We start from the raw sequence: 24,385 nt of genomic DNA, 5'->3' as shown, positions 1-24,385 counted from the left end.
GGTCAGGGCTCTGTGCAGATCAGTCAAGTTATTCCAAATGAAACTGGGAAAAAAACTATTTCTTATGGACGCTGTTTGTAACCAAGGGCATTTCCCCAAACTGTTGGGAAAAACATCACAGGATTTGGCTTATTTTGTAAGGGGCCGAGCCAAGCCATGAAAAACATCCCCAGACCAAGGAGGGCTGCAGCTGAAATGGCAATTCCAGTAATCAATTAGTCTCCCAACAGAACATTAAAATAATAAATTGATTTATTATTTAAAACATTTTCAAGCAAGAATCCACATCATTATATGTACATTACTGTATATGCATACACATATGTTCTCTGGTTCTTGCTCTTACAATGTGAAGATTTTTTGCTATTCTTTGTACGTATGTTTCAGGGAACTGAATATCTTTGAGTTTTGGGTTGTGGGTCGCACAGAACGAAGTCTGACGACGTCATCTTGGGATTTAGAAACTTGTGGCAGATTTTAATCAATATTTTCTTACATTTATTAGACAAAACAACCAACTGAATTAAGCATGAAAATAATTGCTATTTGTAACCTAATGAGGACAGGGGCGTCCAAATATTTTTGGCCATATATAGTATAGAACAGAAACAGAAATCTTCTGAACAAAAATAGATTAATTAATAAAATTGGATGTGATTTAATATCATTTTCTGCGACTCAAATGATTTTTCATCTGTAAAATCCATGCTTGTATTTTCTGATGCTCGTATTTGACTTGTTCTGCCTTTTCTTGTTCCATTGATCCTGTGTCATTCTAAATTACTGTGTACTTTTACCATGGATTTATGTCGACCCCAGTAAAAGCAGAAACCACTTTGTGGAAGCTAATGAGGATCCAAATAAACAATGGAGAATGTTTATTCCACTCTCCCCATTAAAATGATGAATGAAAAGTCAATCTTGTGTTTAACTTTTTGCACTTACATCCTCCCCCCTGTCTACCATTAGGTGTAGCGGACAGATAAATGTGATAAATCCTCCAAAAGAGAGATGTGATAACTGAGCACAGCGAAGCAGGCAGAGAGAGACAGATAGGAAATGAGAGAGAAATCCTATTGGGAATTTCTTAAAATGAAGAGGATATTACTGTAGGATGACTCTATACAATATAAAGCTGCCTCAAGTGCTTCTGGACACGTAAGGTTAGGGATTTCTTTAACCTTGTCTAGCTGCTCTCTCTCCCCGATAAATGCATTTCAGAAACAGGGATGAGGCAGAGCAATATCTGCCTCCCAGACGCAAATCAAAAGTAATGGAATTAGTTTGGATGCTTCCGAATTTGTCCGTCAGACTAGATTCCTGCGAAGGTGTGAGGAATGCTGGAGACGGAGATGTAATAATGATGACTGTGTATGTACGTGTACAGTGTGTGAAACGAGGAGAAAGAGGGAGGAAAAAAGAGACAGCCCTTCTTTCTAAGTAGCTTCGAGTGAATGAGTTTGAAAGAGAAAGCCCTGTCGTGTGCTGGCTGCTTTTTTTATTGATCAAAAGCTCTACTTGACACAAAAGAAAGAGAAAAAAATATTAAAGAATAACTGCAAGTGCAAGAGCACTGCAATTGGTTGCACTGATGTAGTTCTGAGTATTTAGCCTTCTCTGACGGTCCGCTGAACCCAAATGGTTGTCTGGGGAACCTCAAGTGATGAAATTCTCATATGTTTTGGAGTCCAGACGTGTGAGCAACTCAAGCTTGGTCAAGTTTTAAGACAGAAGTATAAGGTCACAAGTGCTGCAACAACTAATCGATCAGATCGATCCTAAGAATAGTTGCCAACAAGTTTCATCATGGGGTAGTCGGGTCTATGTTATGATGCACGGCACACATTGTGTCAACGTCTCCTAAGGCCACGCCTTGTATAGCTCACATGATGAAGTACAAGAAAAGTGTCTGAAAAACGACAGAGAGAGAGAGAAACACACCATTACAGGTTCTAATTTAAAAACGAATGCACAGAAAAATCTTTTGTCCACTTCCTCTCTGTTCTGTGATGGATCAATGTAGCCGGGGCCCTTATGAGGCTACTTTAAAGCTAACGCTTGATTTAAAAAAAAAAAAAAAAAACACCCCTGATGAAGCTTGATCCATCACAAAAGGGAGAGAAAACAGATGGAAGGTACAGTATTTCTGTCCTTTTTCTGTTAAATTATCCAGTAATTGTACGTTTGTCCGTCAGAATGGCCACAAATCAGCAGCTTTCTCTAATAAATTTGTAGACTCCTTGCCCGACCCTGATGACATCATTAGAACGCCCCCAGCATGAGTGGATGATTCATTTTACCTTTTATGTGTAAAATTAGTAGAGTTCCCCTTTAAAAACAGGCTATGAACAACTGGCTCTGTAGTATTTAGTAAACATTGCTCCGGCAGGAGTGAAGTGCATTATTTTTTTAGCAGTGAATTAATATTCATTTAATTTACATTTGGTGCACTACCAAGTATTCACAGCAGCAGCATGCTGTATGTGGGATTGACTAAAATAAACTACATGTTTATAGTAATGAAAAAAATATGTCAAGCGCAATTATGTGTGACTGATGAGTTTTGAGCAGCTTTTGGACATCAGTTGAGGGCAGAGAGGAAGCATTTCATGGCTGGAGAACTTCTTTAACGTAAATTATGCTAAAATTACAGCCTGTTCTGAGACAGTCCAAATGGGCCTCCTGAACACTCTGTCCACTCTGTCTGTGATGATGGATTCTTGTGATTTTACTTTTTTTTTTCCCCATCCGTGGTCTTGGTTGACTGAGGAAATCAAGCCTATATGCTCCAACATTACCACCCACAGACTGTCTGACAGTCAGACTGCAGCAGTCCAGGGAAAAAGGCATGAAATGTTCACTTTAAGACAAGTGAGCCTTGAAACTACTGCACACCCAGACTGTTTCCTCTTTTATTTTTCTTTTCCCAATCAGCTTCTCTCCTTCAGACTTTCTGCTTCCTCTGACCGTCTCCTTTGTGTTCTTGTCCCACCTCCTGCTTTTTTTTTTTTCTCTTGCGCTCTTGCTGTCGTCTTGTTTTTGCCCTCACGTCTCCGGTCTTGGGTCTATTTTTTTTTAATCCTCGACAACCTGCCATCTCTAAGTGTGGCTCCACTTGACTTTGCTGTCCCATTACTGGGATGACCTCAGTCCATTTACTGCCTCGACACTCACAGACACTCTGTTGATGCTGCACCGCTGAGTTGTGCAGGAATAAAAGAAACCTGTCTTCTTCTCCTGGGGAAGTTTTCTTTTCAACCTATCAGGGAATTAGGCACATTAGTATTAGGAGTTGTTTCCTGTGCCCTCTGGGTGAGGAGACATTGAACTCTACACAAAGGCCCCCCACACACACGACTGTAGTTAGTAGGGAACGACTATCATTAAATCCAATTTAGAGTCTCCATTTCTATTTTCTGACTGTGAAGCTACAATGGGTACATGAGAGGACCTTTTTGTAAAGTCAAATCCCCAGATGACTACATAATTGTAATGGGAGCCTGGAGCAGCCTGTTGTTAGATAAGAATGAAGACGAATGAGACCTAGAGAGGAAGTGAAGGCCAGGAGAGATGGAGTAATAGAAGGAGCTGACGAACAGGGTTAATATATAACAGATCGCCTCGTTTCCCTCTTTTTCTCTGTTGTTTCCTTCTCCTTTCGTTCTCAAACTCATACAATAGGGAAAACAGAGAGCATGTATGGTTATTTCTGTGCACTGATGAAAAACAGCTTACAGGTGCATAGTAAATGTCTTGGTAACCTTTTATAGTTGTGGACATTCACCAGATAAACACAATGTAAGAACAGAAAATTACACAGACCAGTCCATCAAACCACCTACCCGTACAACATGCACTTTACTTTGCTGGGTTTGCAAAGCACTCATAATATGTAAGAACAAGAAGATTGCAAAGAATTCAGAGCTTGGTTTAAATTTATATATGTTTTTGTGCCTGAAAAAGTCCTTTGGATCAATCAAGTTATATAGTTTATTTATGTACAGTTTTCTAAAAAAAATAATACTAATAATTTAAAAAAATCTATTTTAGAGATGTTTTTGATGTGAACGCTTAGAAGTTTCTAGTATATGAGGTTCAAAGTGAATTCTCACACCAAGGTCCATTCATAACGATTCTGTAACTTTCAACAATAGATGTTCAAATTTTCACTGCCTTTCTGACCTCTTGACCATGTTGACATAAAAGCTGTTTGGAATTCAACATTTAAAGCATCTGTAATCAATATTGTTATATTAAAAATGGATCATGTGTCTACTTGTATGTGAACGGGGATCACTCATAGTGAGAAACTCTCGGGCTATTTTCCGCAGACTCTTCAGTTCGCATGAGCTTTATAGTGTCATTCAGATCATTGTACTGATTGAACTTTACTGTTCTGGTTCACTCTTAGTGTTGTTTTCAGCATGAACAGGCATTGGATTTCAAGAGGCTTCTGGTAATGCACCAAACCTCAGACAGACAAAGTTAGAGACTAGCTGGTGAACATAGTGGAGCATTTAGCAGCTAAAGAGCCAGATATTTCCCTCACCAGGTGGTGGAGACCAAATCTTGAGCGGAAAAGTGAGTGAATATTGATGATGATGTTGCTCCAAATGTGCTGGATGGGTAAATAAACAACTGTTTGCCAACAGGTTTAACATATTGACCTTAAAAGGGATGATATATCATTGTTGTGTTTACAGCTTGTTTCTGCTGCCCCCAGGTGGCGAAGAAAAAACAAATGAATGCAGGTTTACACTAACACAATGAGAGGTCCTTTGAGTGTTCAGAAAACTAAAATCTTAACATCTACAATTCCATGACTGAGGGAAAAAACTGAGACAGAAAGAGAGACAGAGTAAGATAGAAAGCTCCAGAGCAGCTAGTAAGTGCACATTTAGCTAATAATACTATTCTGTTCGAATACATGCTTCAGTTTGACCCGCTCACTGTTGCAACTACTTACTTGACTGATTCAATGAACAATACTGGGAAGACTACAGTCAGTCTGAGTGGCCGTGTCCACCAAAGCATTTTTTCCCATGGTATGGTGTGTTTTTAAGCTGAGACACACATAATATCTGTGGAAGTAGGTTCAGGAAGGTTAATTACATGTTAACCTTACATACATGTAAGTACACAGATTGTGTTATCAACAAATACTGAAGCTAAGCACTTCCATTGCAAACAATTCAAAAAGTATGCTGGCCTCAGGAAAAAATGCTTGACACGGCCCCTATATATCAAACATATCAGGCCAGAGTTGGTCTTCACCATGTTGATATTGTACCTCAATGACTGCAGCAAAAAAGCTGCAATAAAATGTAATTTCTTCTTACTTTTAATTTAATAGCTCAATAACGCTTTTATAAATCAATTCCTCATTTAAAATAGGGTATGTGTCCCAGAGTTTCTCCTCTCACTAATTTAATGAGATAAATAAGCCAGGGGAGCCACTCTAAAAGAACTTCATTAGAATGAGTTTTAATGAAGAGTTTTACTGTCACATTGTGGTCTAACACATGCTTTACAACTACTGTTAAGAATGAGGAAAATTAAAAGTTTCCTTCAGGGGCAATCCTCAATATCCGTACAAAAGATATCCATGCCAAATAATAGTAAGGAGTAGTAAATGACCAACAGAAATGCTGCTAGAGAGAAAATGAAACTGCGTTGGACAAGGTTATTGCTGTATTTTGTGCTCTGAATTTGCTTATATATATATGTATATATATATATGTATATATATATATATATACATATATATGTATATATATACATATATACATATATATGTATATATATACATATATACATACATATATACATACGTATATACATACATATATACATACGTATATACATACATATATACATACGTATATATATACATATATACATACATATATACACATATATACATATATACATACATATATACATACATACATACATATATATACATACACGTATATATGTACGTATATATGTATGTACATATATATATACGTATATATATACACGTATGTATATATACGTATATATATACACGTATGTATATATACGTATATATACGTATATATATATATATATATACGTATATATATATATATATATATATATATATATATATATATATATATATATATATATATATATATATATATATATATATATATATATATATATATATATATATATATAGAAAGCTCCAGAGCTTTTTTCTTTGTTAGCACAGATTGGTATAGAGTTAGCACAGATTGGTATAGAGTTTTTTAAAAGTACAATAATTAGTCGCGTAATTACCTTAAACTGCAAATTAAGTTGCATATATATATATATATATATATATATATATATATATATATATATATAATGTGTGTGTGACTCCTGCACTCAATCAGCAGTTTAACATCCTTGTTGTATTGTAATTTTTTTAAATCATCAGCTTCCTAAAATCTTATTCAGGCAGACTGACATGAGCGGCTTGAACTGCACTTGGTTTGCTAAATTGGAATCACTTGACCTGCATAGTTACTTCCGATGTACTAATTATTCCAGATTTTCATTCGACTTCCTTAATATTGTAATGAGATTAGCCTACTTAATTTGCAGTTAAAGGTAATTACATGACTAATTATTTTACTTTTAAAAAACTCTATAAAACCCAAACCAATCTGTGCTAACAAAGAAAAAACGTGGATGGGCACAAAATAAGATATATTTTTTTCACATTACATTAATTTGGAACTTTTGTCCAATGCAACCGATAATAAGGGCGTTCAAACACAAAAGCACCTAATGCCGCTCTGGAATTACCATTTAAGTCTGTCTGTCCTCCCAACACCTTCAGTCTCTCCTGTGGTGAGAAACTGTTGCTAGGCAACAGTTCAAAATAGTATTCGAAAGTCAATGAAAAGGTTACGAAATACAACTTTTAGTTGTAGTATTATGGAACAATTTAAATAGAAGTCTTATTTTCAATGTGACTTACAACATTTTCACTTGTTCTGCACTTGAGGTGACCTAAAAAAAATAAAGAATAACAAGTCACACTACTTGAGTGCAGCGATGATTTTGTAAAATAATCTTAATGCATTATCAGTAAATTATCAGTCCCCATCAAACACATGTGTATGCCGCCATGTATATTGTCAAAACATTTGTAAAAATAACCATCATTACTATGCTTTTTCTTGATGGCATCTGAACCTACTTGATTTTATTTCCTCTGAAACAGTGCAGCAGTTGCATGAAATGTTAGAGAAGCTGGTTTGTCACTGAAATTGCAATTGGTTTGAAACCAGCAAAATACAGAAATTCACCCCCCGTATGCCATTGCTTATAGCTAAAAAGGATTTTTCTCATTATTTAACTGGACAAAAGCCAAACTGGAGCATGTGAAGGTGTAAAGGCGTTCACTATGTTTGAAGAAGGAAAAAAACCCATTTTACTTTTGCTAATTCAAAGCAATATATTAATGGGAAAACCAGCCACCCAGGAGTCTTATATCACTATGGATTCAAACCAGACTTTACCCTCCTCAATTAGCTATCAGCAGCTGCTCTCTAACTTAATAGCCGTCTTATCTAAACCCGCAGAAAGGTCGAGCCCACAGGGTGAGCGTAGTGAGTGGATAGCCAACATTTGGTGCTTGGACTTTAAGTGTGTGTGAGACAGAGAGAGATAGGGAGTGATGTGTGCGCATGCATTGAAGGATGATGAATAATGTGGGTCTAATGGGCAACAAATTTCCTGTGTGAGTGTGTGCGTGCGTGCGAGCATGTATGCATGATGGTGTTGAAAAGATAATGTAGGTTGAAGGACAGCGATTTTCAATGCAGACACATAATTGGGGTCAATCCTTCACCTTTTTTAAGTTTGTGAAACGTGTCCTCTGTCCTTTTTAATAAAAAAAGACCCTATTATGTCCTCAAGATCTTTTAACCCAGTCAATGCTAAAAATCATCTGAATATGAAAAAAAAGATCCTCAAAAGGTTTTCCAGGCACAACCATTAGTATCCACCCACTCAGTGTTTTTACTCAACGATTCATTCTCATGAACTAAATAATCCTGTTGTACTCTGGCCTTTTGAAAATCAAGAGCGTGCACTCATAATGGCCAGGTGATATGTATGCGCACACGCTCCAACACAAACACAATTATTTAACTCACACGTAAACCTGGACCCTCCGTGTCGGAGCAGATGGGATGGCTAAAGGCACTGTCTTTTACCTTCTGGGCGCGGCGTTTGTCTGCCCTCTGGTTCTGGTGGTAGATCCGACTGAAGTTGGAGACGATAACGGGGACGGGCAGGGCGATCACAAGCACACCACTCAGGGAGCAGATGGAGCCGAAGATCTTCCCGGCAATTGTCTTCGGCACCATGTCTCCGTAGCTAGAAATGAGAAGAAATTAGAGTGTTGAAACACACACATGGTGGTGGCAGATACGTGGCTTAGGATACACTTGGCATGAAACCTGAATTGAAAAACAAGAAAAAAGTAAGTAGCATTTAGTAGCAGTTGAAAAAGCCTTTGGCACTTTTGATGATGAAGAAAAGCTGGCATATCAAACGAGAGACGAATACACCTTGACACTGTGCGGTCTGCTACTGCTTCTGCAGACAATGCTTTAATTTTATGCTACCTATCACTCATTAGGAAGGTCCAAAACTGAAGAATAAAAAGAGTGGCGATAACAGTGGGGGCCCAGATTTCAAATGGCGGCTGATAAAAACACTACAGAGTCTATGTGGATCAGAAGAGGCAAATTAATTGCCTTTATGCATCAAGGCATCAAAGCAATTGGCACTCTTTAAAGGTAGTTTAAAGAAAAATGCAAAGATAAAACAGAAATTTCTGAAATTCACTTAAACTTATGGAATTTTAATGGAAACATAACTAGCGGTACACTTCCACACACAACCACCATAGTTGAATAAGCTTTCAGAAGCAGTTCCTTGATCTGACTTTGGCGGCACCTGAAAGCACTTCCTGTTTCAGTGATATTTACTTTGTGTCATTTTATTTCTGTTTTGCCAACAATCCCTCCCATAGACTGTATAAAACATGGACATAGTCTCCATGATGTCACCCATAGGTTTCTGAAGAGCCATTGTGAAGCTTAGTGATTGTGGCTCCATCTCCATCTTGGCAGTGCCTGACTCCGCCAAACTCCCAGCTGATCCAACAATGGGCAAAGAGGTGGCGCGTGGGTGGAGCTGAAGCAGGCTGAATGAAGCCTGGTTGCTGAAACCTAGTGGCTAACTGTCACTCAAAGCAGCCACGCCCATGATTATGCATAACTTTAAGCCTCAATATAATTTGAGTTGAATGAAAATTCAACTCCCTGACACATGAATGGCGAAATTAGCTATAGAGACCAAAACTGTTTTTAGAACCAGGCTGGAAATATGCTTATTTCTGCTGGATATTTGGGCATTTTAAAGCGCAAATCTGTGGGGACTGACTCTTTTCCATGCTCAAGTGGCCATTTGAGGAGCTGCATTTTTTGGCACTTCCCCGTTGGCTTCATTTTTCAGCCCCGGAGGTTGCTGCTTGATCCCACCACACAATTCATTGCATTTGATCAGTGCGAAAGTTACAGAAATGACTTGTTACAATCTCAGTGACGATACAAAATAGTCAATTTCAAGGCAAAATTTTCAAAGACAAAACAATGGGCTGAAAGACACTGAAATGATATGTAAAGCTGAGGAACTACAGAGTCGAGCGATAATTCTCTGTGGGTTCTTCAAGACACACAAGCCTTCTTCCATACACATGGTAACTGAATCCATTGTTAATACAAAAATATGACTTAACAGCTTTAACTATTAAGGCTCTATTCTGTAGGTGACACTGAATGAGTGAATAAGGGAGTGATTTCAGATAGTGTCTCTTTTGCCCTCCTTCTCTTTGTTCCCCATTTAACTGCTGTTGTTCTCAGCTTCCTTCAGGCTTCCAATAATTCGATTACACAGGTGAATGGCTTCTGTAAAAGGTGGGCAGAGGTAGAGAGATTGGACCACTGCTATCTATGCAGCTCAGACTGGGTATGACAAAACCATGCCAGTGGGATCGAGGGCCAGGAAGAATCCAAGGTTGACTCGCTGGCCAAAGCTGTGGGCCATGACAGCGTGTAGTGGAACAAATTGATTTAAAAACACTGCTAGGACGAGCTTGTAAGTGGTCGGGAAAAGACACTGAAATAGTCCCCTGGAGAGTCTGCTGACATCAAGTTTAAGCATGTGTGTGATGTGAAACGATGGGGAGCGATGCTTGCTGGTGCAGGATAGGCACCCTTTCGAGAGAGAAAGAGAGTAATTACAAAACAAGAAAGATAATAAGAGGGAGGAGACATGAGTGCATAAGGGTCTATCCTTGTAACCGAAGTGCTTAGCCAACTGATTTCCTCAAGAGCCACTTTAAGAAACTGATCAAGCATAGAGGTTTTATTTTGATCGCAAAATTTTCACTGAAACACTCGTCAAAAGGCCATTTTTTCTCTTGCTCTCTGGCTGTTTGGCTCCTGAGTTTCCTCTCCAGTGCGTTCTCGACACAATGAGACTCTTGACAGGTAAGCCCCATGCACTGTTGACCACTGTGCCTCTTGAGGGCCGCGCTCTGCCCAGGCGTGGGTGGGTGCTGGCTTTCCACTTTTCTGACTATTGTTTTTTTGGCCCAAAGCTCCCACTCTCCATGCTCAAAAGCACCGTAATCGCTAGACTTACCTCCTGCTTACTACCCACAAACTGAAGAGCTGGGGGATTATCACAAACCCAGCCTTCTGCTCTGCCTGAACAAATACAAGCGAGAGGGAAGGACGTAATGTTGCTCAAATCCTCTTTGAAAATTACTTTTTCCACATTCTTTTTTTAAGCAATGCAGACATGAGAACAGTTGATGATAATGACACGAATGAGTTGAACAGACTATAAACTGACACGCTGTCTTGACTTCTTTTGAGACTGATTTACTTTAACTGATCCTGCAGCGAAATAATCTCACCCATAAATGTACAACTTGGTGTATTGTATAATAACAATGATAATTGCAGAGTCTTAAACTGTTATCCAAAACCAAAAACACAAAAGCAAAGGTGTAAAAGATCCAGCGGTGTGTCCGGCTAACTAGCTTAGTAGGCTACTAGCAATGTGTGACTTCCAAATCCTGCAGCATATCATTAACTATATACATTTTTAGGTGGGTTGCATGCTATTTTATGTTAGAAAATGCCCCCTTCAGGACTGCATCCAGTATGTTTTATTAACCTTTAAGGTTTTCATCTTGGAATGCTAAAAGTGCTAAAACAGCTAAATCTGAACATTAAGCATAAACCATCATAGTCTCTGAGTTGCTTGGCTAAGTATGTTTTTTTGGTGAGCTAGGCATCCTAATAGGGTTATGTCAGAACAAAGGTTTCCCTATAATACTGTACTGTACATTATACTAGCACTAGCTAGCTCTACCCTAGTTTTGCACTACAAAAACTATGCTGCTGTTATTTCCAGGTCTTCTAAATAACATGAAAGGCAGTTTTAGCTTCAGCATTTTGCATGATATCATGTATGCAGCCATTAAATACATGTTTAAGATGCTTTTACTCATCTTACAGAGTTTCAAACCGACTCAGAGCTAATGACTATTAGCAAGCTAGCTAGGATCAAACATGCTAGTGACAGCTGTCATGCAGGCTGGAGAAGCCTGCTTTTGCTTACTTCTGAATGAAATCAAGGACACATTATTTAAAACATCAACGCATTTCGACCGGTAAATTCTCACCATTATGACTGTGAACTATGAAGTCTGGCTGACATAGCAACAGTGACTAAAGGTGGGGCTGCGTGTTTGATCGATCGCAGTGTTATTAATCCTGTTTGCAGTTACAGTAATAGTTTCTCTTCAACCACCAAAGTCAAACTCCTTTTTCTTTTTTTTACTGAGGAAAACTTGTTCTCATGTTGTTGGAAAACTCACAGGAGAAAAAAGGCTGATCTGTGCTGCAAGCACAGGTGGCAGAGAGTCAGAAATACGAAGAATTATTAACAAGATTAACGAGATTTGACCACAGGGCTTGTTGTTATTGTTTCTGCTTCTGGCTGCCAGACAATCAGACAAATGATTTCACAGTGCGCCCCGCTCACCGTCTGTCAGTTGATGAGAGATGACATTCTCCTGGCTGCGTCTCTGACTGCTGTGCTGTACTAATGTTTGACAATTCATACCCAGTATGATGTGTCAAACATCATTACAACTGTGATATGGTGGAATATTCATAACTTTGCTCTTTGCAGGGAGTTAGGTCAAAACAGGATGTTCAAAGGAGATCATTGCCAAAGCACTTGATGCACATGATGAGTAGTCATAGTTACGATTGCTTTTATGGATGCACAAATACGAGGCTGACCTCTCTTTCATTCTGGAGCCAGCCCATCACTTTCAGTCCTGATCACCTACTGTGACCAACCACTTTTTCTCATTATGAAATTTAAATGTACCTAGTAATCAAAAGGTCCTCTAACACTGTGTTTTTTCCAGCTCCTCAAAAGAGTTTTAATTATTATTGCCCTTATGTCTCACAGCGCTATAAACGACTATGTGGTGTTTTACCATCTGATAAACTTTCAGCTCACGGATCTGGACTGTATTTGATTGACCATCGCCTGAAGCACATGCCACCACCAACACAGCCCACTTACTACTACTCCTACTAATAACTAATATACAAACTTTTCATATTGCACATTTGTCAACAAGTTTACAGTTGAAACTGCTTCATAATCAGGCAGCCAGTAAATACTGTTACACTAAAAAACTGTATAATTAGAGAAAAATAATGTATATAAAAGCAAAATTAAAAGCACATCAAACAAATGCAAATGATTACAACAGTGAGAAAAAGTCAATAAGCAAATACAAAAACATAAGAGAAATATGAAACAAAATCAGCTATTGTAAGTGCACCATTTACATAACAAAAAAATGTATTCAGTTTACACCTTTTACCACTCAGCGTTCTCCATGCTAGCACAAACTGCTGGTACTATGAAAAGATGAATATGAATGAACATGTAATATTTGTATTGCATGATTAAACTAATTAAAAAATAATCCAGGTGCAATACACAGCAGAACGAAGCTCAACTGAAACCTTAAAATTACGGTGTCTCCCTACATTCAAAGCAGGGACGTTTTAGCAATGTAATAAATCCTTGAAAAATGAATGCAAAAATCAATTGCGCGCATCAAAGGATCAAAAATTGTCCATTTGTTTTGTGCCTTAGGCGGATCGTCACCCAAAAGGCACAGGGCGATAAAAGGTTTCATAAAAGCAGCAACAACTAATGACCGATAGCGTCCATGTGGACTCTGGTGTCTAAAATATACATGACCTGTTCACATGGAGTTCCTCAATTCTCCTGTTATAAATGTTTGTAGTCGTACCAGGTTTTGCCAGGCAGGCCACTTATAACACCAATATGCCTCTCATTTATTGTAGCAATTTCTATTTATATGCATTTATTCACACTCTATAGTGTTTTGTGAGGCATTCTGGCTAATCCCATGGCTGTATTTTGCATAAACAGATATGTAAATTTGCATCAGTTTCACACAGCAGTGGACTGCTGGATTGCTTCAGTATGAAATGTCAAGAGTTAGATTTTTCCCTCTCATTTAAATAATTACGATTAATTATGGAGTCACTGACAGTTGGAGTCAGAAATATAAATATTTGTGTATAAATAATGCAAAACACTGCAGGTCAGAAAGGCGCTTGTCTCCCAGATAAGCAAATACCTGGTTTGCCTTGATGACAGGACTAACCTTTTCAAATCCAAATACTGATAGCCTGAGAAAGAGGCCAATACAAAAACTAAATTAAGATTGAGCAAACAATGAATTGTTCAGGAGAAGCCTGAAAGAGCAGTTGAATGATACAGCAAGGTATGAAACACAACAGTCAGGCTATTTCTCTGGTAAATAGCATTCATTACATTGCTTTTTCCATCTGCCACAGTTTAAAACAGAGGCCTAAGCGGGTGGAAAAATCAATTGCGAGGGAATTTATTCAGTCATGTGTTTTATCCTTTCCAATCTCTTGCTTGTTTTGCTCTTCATTAATAGAAGCTCTGCTGTGGCTTCCACAACACGTGGAAGGAGCAGCGGGCTCCTGATAGATCTGTGATGGGCATCAAATAAAACAGAATTGAATTGGAAGTGCTGCATCAAAAGGCAATATGAAACCAAAGCAATCAATCTGGCTGAATGATTTCTGGTTATGGGAGGCAGAATTGAAAGCAGCAGAGTCAAACCGAGTCAGACTCCGTTACAGCTGTGATGAGGAACATTAAAAACTGTTATCACAAGAGCAGCTAAAAGACAAAACTGCCTTTTTTAATCATAGGGGACATGTGTTACTCTCGCTTTGACAGGTGTTAAGAGCTTACACTGTAATTTGTCATTTTCATTTATTTCTTGAAGATTGATCACCTGTGTGAGAGTACCTGAAAATACTCAGAAAACCCGTAAATGACCAGAGTTACTGAACATGTAAGTCATCCATCAACACACGCACGCACACGCACACAAAGAAAATCTTTAATTTGCTTTACCATCTGTTCCTTAGAAACTTACAACAACCAAATCTGAATCAGGAATTGCTGTTGCTGTAAATGACTCTAATAGCGCTATTGTGCTTATTATGGATGAATCCAGAAAGCACACGCAAGAAAAATGAGTGTTTTGGTCTGGATAACATGAGCAGATAATGATGCAGTGGAGATAGCAGCAGAGCAGGTGCTCTGATTGAAGATGGAGGGTCACTGCTGGCTGCTAACACCACCTTCAAGATGATGCTGATGGATGCTAATGCTACAGCCGAAGCAGGCACAGAACAGATTTAATGGAAATTGGAGATAACAACAGATGAATAAATTACACACTGATGCTGAAAACAGCATTTTGTAAGGACTTCTGAAAAGAGAGGACAAATTAAGAAAACAGGGAAAGACTGAGACAGAGATTCCATTTTTTTTAAATCAAATTATGAACTATAACCTCAGCTTCTCTTGGATCTAAAAAGTCTGTCACTGGCGGCAGCACAAAGCATGACTTCAGAAGAAAGAATGTGAAGAACTTTGAGTGCTATGCTTTTCAACAAGGATGGCATTACACTTTCTAAGTAGTCAAATGCCTCCAGTGTCCATCTGGTGCAAATGATTTCAAGCTGACAAACAAAATGATGAATTTATTGCTTTGAGTCACCAATGTATTCTACCAATTCACGGATTGTGTTTCAGGGGGCTTTTGTTGAATGAAGAGAAAGGGCATTTGGATGAGGATATATTTGCTGTAATGACGGTTAAATTGATCCAAAAAAACAAAACAAAACCTCATTTAAGGTTATTACTCATCAAAGTGACAACATCATAGAGAAAGAAACAATGATAAATTAGAGGTGAATGATTTACACTTGTAAAGTTTCGTTTGTTACACAATGAATGATCCTTTCATGTCTTTAAAGGATTAACAATAACACATTTATATAAATCTCTTGAATATGTGGTAAGCTGCCGAATCCTGATCCTGAATCCTGCTTTTTCTGACAGATGCACATTTGCTGTGTGACACTGCAGGTTAATAGCAGATCTCTCTGCATGATGTTTACATAATCTGCCTTGAATCTGAATGGCTCTAATAGTATGCTGATAGAATCGGTGTTGGATAATCCCATTGTAGATGCAAGTGCAGAGTTTGGAGAATGTCAATTCACTTTGCCAGGCACTCAAACAATCACCCAAACAAAGAGGTAATGAGCAGACATTTGGGACCGCTTTGAATACACGGAAATAGAAACTAGGTAACAAACAGAACTATCATTAATATTGACTGTGTCTCTTTTACTCTTCTTACATTCTGAATCTTTTTGTTCTCAAAATACAATTCAGAGTTGACTATTTTGGTCTATTATCAGACATAAACAAGCGAGCAGTTCAGCCTGATTATCTGTAACACTTAATTTGGGCAAAACTGAAAGTGATATGAACCATTACATTAATATCAATCCCTTACAGTTCATGATAACAATGCGCCCACATTACTGTATTCACAGTAGGTTAAAGGTGAACCAGGAAGTCTGTCTTTAAACTGTGATGGACGTTTACAATGGACAGATGGGTAATAATTTCACTCTTCACCTTCATTCTTCTTCCAAGCAAGTTTGTCTAATCTGAGGATTTGTTTAAAGCAGCCATGTCCAAACTATTCCATAAAGGGCCGTGTGGCTGCAGGTTTTCGTTCCAACCAAGGAGGAGCGCACCAGACTGGACTCATTTAATCAGCTGATCTCACTTTTCAGCTGATAACTAAGAGATCCCTTGATGTTGATTGGTTGGCCTGGTGTGCTCCTCCTTGGTTGGAACGAAAACCTGCAGCCACACGGCCCTTTATGGAATAGTTTGGACATGCCTGGTTTAAAGCATTATTCATTGAGTGGAACAATCAGTACACACAAAAGTGACATATTGGCAAAAGTGATACGGTAAATGTCTTAAAGGACCAGTATGAAGGATTTAGTGGTATCTACTGGCGAGGTTGCAGAATGCAAACAACTGAGTACTCGCCTCAGCCTCCCCTTTCAAGTGTGAAGGAGAACATACGGTGGCTGCTAAAAATGCAGAAGGCGCTCTCTAGATCGAGTGTGTGGTTTGTACCTTTGGGGCTTCTGTAGAAACACGGCGGACCCCGATGAAGAGGACCCACTGACTCTGTCGCTATAAAGAGCTCATTCTAAGGTGACGAAAACACAACTCTTTATTTTCAGGTAATTTATACACTAATGAAATATATTTCACAATTAGTAATTAACATATCGACATATTATATTAGAATATTATATCCAATTTCTTTGTAGGAATCTTTCTGGCCACCTGGCAAATCTCCCAATATTCACTGTCCCTTTAAGCTCTGTTTTGGTCTCCACCAACTCCTGAGAGACATATCTAGCTTTTTTAAGCTGCTAAAAGCTCCACTATGTTCACCCGTTAGTTGCTAACCTTGTCTGGTGCTGGACAGGTAGAGCTTTTTCACAGAAAACAGCTGCCTGCTGTGTCTGGAAATGAGGCTGATGAGAGCTGCGACAGTCATTCGAACAGGAAAATTGCGGGTCATGAAACCAAAACGACAAGCTGAACAATTTCACATGCTCTGCAGAGCTGAGAGGAGCTGCAAAGTTGGGTGATTATTATCTGTGGGGTTATCACTACAACCCCTTTTTCATTATGCATAGCCATTTGACCCATTGTTACCGTAAAAATATTGATTAGAGCAACATTAAAAAACCTGAATGAGCGTCTGACTTCTTTTTTGCCTTATCAGATTTCTTTTTACCGCATTACCAGATTTCAGCAATTTGTTTGAGTACAATGCTAATGACCAAAACTGTAATAAACTGAAATTATCCTATAGTACTACTATACAATCAAGACCACCAAACTCACATACACTTACAGTATATTTGCTACATAAAATACTGCTATTAAGACGGTATGAAAACCACACATTTAAACTCTTTGTTGTACTTTTTCAGTGTTAAATCTCATCAGTGCAAAGACAAAGTCCTGTTGACAACTGCTGCCTAACCTCACCTCACACATTGCACGTTCCTTGCAGGTAAGCAGTGTTCACAGGGTCTAACACCTCCCTGCAGCACTGCTGTGGTCTTGTTTGTTGTTCTCCTTCACACTTAAGGACACATTTATGACCCTCTCCTTTCCTCTCATGAGCACAGAGCCAACACAGAAATAAATCTGCTCTACTACACCTCAAGAACGTGAACATGAGCAATGGCTGGTCTGACCATCTGTCCAGGTGGACTGCAAGGGTACGCAACCTGCTGTAATGATATTTACACACAATCTTACCCTTTTTCAAAGGGAAGCAGGAGAAGGGGTGATAACAACGGAAACAAGAGGGGAGAGAGAGGGAAGGGAGTGGGATGGGATTAAACAGAAGGAAAAGAAACAACCTGATGTCTGTTATTACACACAAAAGCATGTGAGGGATGTGGGATATTAGTTCATGTGACCTGCTGCCACTGAAAAGAAAGCACCATCCATCATGACCTATGTGAGCTCCTGTTTAAATTAGAGCCTGTTCTATCTCAATGGGGAGAGTTAACATCAAGGGCAAACTAACCTGCCACAGAGGGCATGTTAGAAAACGACTGAAGCAATAGTGAGTTTACTTAAATGCTTGAATAAAGCAGGTTCAGCTGAGGTTCATTATTGGTCAAAGGATGATGCATGAGAGACAAACAGCTGCACAATCGCAGAAAATAAAAACAGTGAATAGAGCCGACCCAGGGCACAATGCAATCATGCATTGTCCTTGTCCACTCCCTGCTTCATATCCATACAGCTACAGTGCACTCACGCTGCCCAGTCTAACCACTGTCCATCTTCTGGGTGACTCATACTTTTTCCATTAGGCTTTTCTCTGATGGTCTAAAGATTTCAAATAAACTGTCTTTGACATAATCAGCGGCAGAAGAAGCCTGCTGATCTTTTCATTGAGTAAAAGAAGCAACAAACACACTGTAAACCTGTCTGTCACAGGTGAAAGTCCTGCATTCTTACTTTAAGTACTAAATACTAAAGTACATCTATACATACTTAAAGTACAAGAATCAAAAGTACTTATTATGCAGAATGACTCTTTTCAGAAAAAAATAGAATACTATTAGATTATAATTGATGCATTAATGTGTTCACCGCTTATTTTAATAACTTTATATGACTGCTAGGTAGCTTCATCTATAAGAATACAGCATAAGTTATTAGTTTATTAATATTTTGTATGTAACTTGTAAATGAGAAATTCAACAATGCTTTTAAAAGATTTTTTTTCTTTTTAAATTCAGAAGTAGTCAAATTCCAACGGCTGCCTCAGAGTCTGTTCATGCAAGTCCTCATTGCACCAACAGTGTAACATCATAGAAAAATTCTCTTGTCCACCTCCGTGACCGTCACATTCCCTGACTGCCTCCCATTTAAGTCAACTGTTTTGCTTTTAAAGGACGCTTTTCACATCTAACTTTATATGAAACCATCCCTTCTTTATTTACCTCACTGTGCAGCTCTGTGGTAACACAGCATTGAGAGCTGTTGTAATATTTTCTAGATTTTTCTGACTCCCTAATACAATACTGACACTGCTAACTTTGTTATGATTTGGCGTTTAGTTCTGCAGTATGAAGTTCTTATTTTTGGGTGACGTCTTCGTGAATAAATGCTACAAATGGATACATTTTGGGGGTGAGGATTATTCTAATGAGAGACCAAATCTCATGTACTGTACATGCACACGCTCGTGAACAGACGGTACTACAAGTAAAAGTCTTGTAGTAAAAAAAAACAACAAAAAGTACAAAAGTATTATCAGATAAATATACTTAAATGATCAACAGTAAAAGCACTTGTTTAGCAGAAAAATGCTCCCATGATTTTAATCTAATGATTGTCACCTGAGGGGTCAGACCCTTCCAGAAACTTGTTAAATAAATTTGGATTGTCGGGAAATGATTAATACAAAGAAAAGAAGGGACAAAATAATCTGCTAACCAAATGTGTATTCATTTTTGCTTTTTTTTGGTGGAATACTGGATAATTTGAGGGGAAATTGCTACAACTCACAGATACTGAAATGTGACAAGGGGCCCAAAGACACTGCGTTTCTGGTGTCTTTCACTAGTTTCTTTTTCATGCTAAATCTTAATCTGAAAACTAACTAGTAACTATAGAATAAATATTACAATAAATGAATAAACATAAAAAGCAAATCTGTGGAGAAAAAGTACAAGATTTTTGGATAAATTATCTTATTAAGGGCGGATGTCTGAATGTCTGATAATCAGATGATCACAAAGTATAAAGCTGCATGTATTTCCATTTCCCCTCCATCCTCGTGGATTGCTACTCTGAATCACTGCTCTGTTCTTTTCTTCCGTCTGTGAAGGCTGCACGGGTTTTTTCGTGGAGTTTGTCTCTATGCTGTCAGACAGGTTTCATTGACAATTTCAGCTACACAATCATCCGAAGTAATGAAGCATAGTGTCCTGAGGATGTGACAGGAAATTCATATTTGTCTTTTGTGTTTCACTCTTCTGCAGAGATGCAGCAGCGTCTGCAGCTCAGAAGTGCTGGGGCTGCAGAACATTCAGGAACAATTGTGTCTGAGTGCTGAGCAAGGCAACAGGATTGGTATTGACTCTTTTTTTATTGTGATAAAAAGACTACAATGAAACATTAAGCCTGATAAACCTTGCATTCCAATGGATGCAGACAGTAAGACATCATTGCCAGAGTCTATTATAAACACAGCTATAAAATACAGCACCGTTCAATAAGCTTTGGTCTTAATCACATTCTTCTTCTCTGTGAACTGAGGATTTACAGTGTTGAACTACAGGACTGCAATAAATGGCAGACAGACTTATCCGGCTGAATAATTAACATTTGTATGTGTTTAGAGTGTTTCAAAATGATGAAATACTGACCAAATGTTTGCAAAGTTTCAGTGAGTGCTTTAATCAGGAACTGAAGTATGAAAATACTTAAATCCATCCTCTCTTGCTTGTTGAATCAGACCCATTGTTACTGATCTCCTTTGTTCTCATTCATTCCACTCAATGACACACTGCAGCATCCACCTCATCAAAATTACCCGGCTTATTTGGCTCAATAGCCAAAAACATGTCTGTCTGTGAAACCCTGAGTATTATTAGTGTAAAGGCTATAATTTGGCTTTTAGTGTCTTTGAGTCATGGTCCGACAACTGTTTCTCTTCACTACATTTCTCATAAAAACATGGTTCCCAATGATCAATTCTGTATACAGTGCATGCACACAGGTGACCTCCCACATATATATGTCCCTACAGTCAGCAATATTCCCACAGTTAAGATATTGTAAAGTCCACCTTCTGATCGACATTCACTGTGAACTTTCCAGCTTTCAACTTTCTGTTGAATATGTAACATCTGGTGAGTGCAATGTTGGACAAGAGGAGCCGTATTTGCAGCCAATGATTTAACCCACAACCAATTAGTTCCTCATCTCTCCTTGAGCTCTGCTTCTCTTCCTCCTGGCCTAAATCTCTGTCATCAGGGGTGTATCCAGTGGAAGGAGCTGTAGCTCTTGATCAATGGTCCTTGAATTTCCTCCACCATGATGTGATGGAATGCCAGCCAATTAACGATGGATCTGGGGAAACTTGCCTCCTATGTCGTATCAGGGGCAAGGAAATGAAATTGTGGCAATTAATAAGCAACAAGTCCTGAACCTGTCATTCCTTCTCTAATGGGCCAATCTGGTAATTCTGTGATTGAGCTCCATCTCCAGACCAATAACAAACTCTGCCCTGACTGTGCCGGGACCAGAATGAACTGACATAATATCAAAGGACTGCTGGGTATGACATGCCAACCCACTGTCCTACAGATTACTTTGATATGCAAGTATTTTGCATTAACAATTGTGCTTTGAAGGAAAACTAATGCCAGCCAGAAACATTTACTCTGAACAAATTTGCAATGTTCAGTGCTGGTGCAGGAAGTAGTGTGTCCTAGGCTCAATCAGCTTTGTTTATGTAGTAGTAGAGCGCATTTGTCATATTAGGGGTAATCACCCCATCCTGCAAGTGTGGAGTGGAAGTGGACAATAAAACCAACCCAAAAGTGTGGCTCCAGCGATGCTGACTTATTTTCCACTTCCCCTAATCAGAAGCACGAGGACTGGATAATTGAGGAAAAATGTGATTTTAGTCTCACATTTGGGTCACGCAAAAAGCCTAAACATTTGCATAACTTTTCTTACACAGCCTCATCGTGGTTCAAACATATGATAAAAAAAAAAGAACAAATCACTTTGCTAACTTTGTATTCATCTGCATTTCATTTGTCTGACAGCCCTAGTTTATATAAGCATCAGTCAATTAAAGAACACGACTGAGAGTCTACAGCTGTGCACTTTAGATTGAATACTAACGGCATGCTAGTTTAGCAGCTACAATGTATATAATTAGGGCTGAACAATTAATCGAATTATTATCACAGTATGGCCGAGTGCAAAACACAGATTGCAGGAGCAGCAATTTTTTGATAAAGGTAAAATGTGTCACAACATGTCATTATAAACGAAGCACTGCGGTGCCACAGAGATGCCACAATCCACAAGTCATATTCTTCAGACATACCTGAACATGCTTGTTTGGAACAGATTCCAGAATAATCATATAAACATTTTCATATTTTTTTCAGTGAAAATGAAATGCAAAAATTACATTTCCCACTAGAATTGGGACTCACATTGCAATCAAAGTATCTTTAAAAATAATACCAACTTGATTTGTTTTGCATATTGCATATCGGCCTGCAGTTCATCCTGAGGGGGGCATGAATGTCTGCACCAAATCTCAATCTAAAACCATCCAATAGTTGCTAGAACGTTTCATTTCAGAACATTTCTCAAAACAAAAAATGTTAACCATTTGGTGACACTAGATAAAGTTAGGATTACCATCAATATCTGCACCACATTTCACAGTCATAATCCATTCAATAGTTGCTGAGACATGTCTGTCTGGACCACAGTGGTGGAACAACTGACAGACCGACATTTCCATTCCAAGAGCTACACTGCTAGTGTGGTTACAGTATCTCACAGTTTCTTATATCATAATCTTTATTTAAATAGGCACCATATAAAATAATATAAAGCTTCTGTACTATTCTTTGAACTAAGGTTCCGCCTCTCATATTTTACATTAAATGTGTGCCACTTGGTCAATCAGATTAAAGGGTTGGTCAGTGCCACTCCAGGCCACACTCTGGACACGCCCTGCCTTGTTTTGGTGGAGAGTAGCAAGTGGTTGCAGCTTATGTGTGTCTTGCACACAAGTGTTGGAAATGTTTGGAGGGACAGTGCCGGCACTGTTGGCCACGATTAACTCCAGGAGAACAGTTCTGGGCTCAGGGCTTCAACGCCAATTCAGTTGTACCTCTCATGAAAGGGAAGTGGGTTACTCATTTAATTCACTCTTTTCTGAGCTAATTTTAAGATTTGGAACAACAACCATCCATTACTCTCTGAGACAGGCTGCAATGATACTCCTCAAAAGAAATCCTATCTGCTGTCTTTGGGTCTTGAGGTATAACTTTGTTTTGACATTTCCATTTAATTTTAATTTTCAATTTTTAAGCTTCTCTCTCAAAATACTCTACCAGACAGCCACTACAGCGGCATTAATACAAGACAGACACAACACAGATGACTCAGAGGGTTGAGACATTTTGGCAGAAAAAGCTGAAAAATGAGATGATATGAGTCGGAGAGCAGGGACCTGTTATCCACCACAGATGGTCAACCAGACGCCGCTGATCACTAGCGAGTAAGAAGTGTGCTGAGTGGTTTACTGGCTTAACGCCACCCTTCTGCAGAAGACCCTCCAAACAGCTGTTCCGGTATATTTCATCTTAAAAAATACAGGATTCTGAACACAACAGAGGACGTTGAGGGACAGTTTCAACGAACCAGAACAGAGGATTAAAAAACATGAAAGCTAAAACACAGTGCAGTTGTAAGGTGACGGGCAAGAAAGAAGCAAAAGAATCACTGAAGACAAGACACAGGGTTTGATGTGCAAGAAGTGTTTGTTGAAGACTCGCTGCAGATGTCTAAATCTGTGTTGCTATTACTGATCATAGTTAGCAGAACGAGGCAGCACCTGCACAATGCTTCTGCTTCACAAAATGCATTTTCACTCAATTATTAGTGAGACATAATATGACAAACACTTCACACCTCATCTGACCTCTACAGTAGTTGGCTGTCAGGATTCCTAGTGGAGAAGTACTGCTGTAAGCATTTACATTTCCACTGTCCAATCACATGCTTCCACGAACCACCTTCCCACGTGTCAAAATTCACTTATGGTGTATCCCTCCTCACTTCTAACCTCCAATCAGCTGTCTCTCCATCTGGCTCCATTAGAGAGTGTGAGATGAGAACAAAAATGAAAATGCTTTCTTTGGGATCTTTTTAAAAAGCCTCCTAAGTAGGTTACAGGAGAAAGTAGGCTGTCAGAAAGGCTCAGGAGACCCAAGGAGGTACTGTTGAATCACTCAAGAGTGGCATCCCACTTCAGGAGTCCACATGAAGAGATGGATACAAATTTGGTATTTGTGATGCAGCAGTTAGATTGTAACTGGCCTCAAATGCAAGATCATTCACAGTAGGGTGCAACTTCCACTGAATGTGGACAGATGACACCAAACACCTCAATACTTTGTCAAGTGTTTCTTGTCATTTGGAGTAATTTGCC

General features: G+C 38.8%; 1 protein-coding gene across 1 annotated transcript in view; it reads right to left on the bottom strand.

The window, feature by feature from the left end:
• The window catches only part of LOC121622689 (potassium voltage-gated channel subfamily D member 3-like), a 78,925-nt gene that overhangs the window by 9,591 nt on the left and 44,949 nt on the right, over window positions 1-24,385 (bottom strand). Inside the window, exon 2 of the mRNA XM_041959599.1 lies at window positions 8,238-8,400. Within this exon, the coding sequence (XP_041815533.1) occupies window positions 8,238-8,400 (163 nt within the window). The remainder of the gene's footprint in view (window positions 1-8,237; window positions 8,401-24,385) is intronic.

This window comes from Chelmon rostratus, chromosome 2 (genome assembly GCF_017976325.1).
Source record: "Chelmon rostratus isolate fCheRos1 chromosome 2, fCheRos1.pri, whole genome shotgun sequence".
Taxonomy (NCBI): domain Eukaryota; kingdom Metazoa; phylum Chordata; class Actinopteri; order Chaetodontiformes; family Chaetodontidae; genus Chelmon; species Chelmon rostratus.
This window is presented reverse-complemented; position numbering and strand designations above follow the sequence as displayed.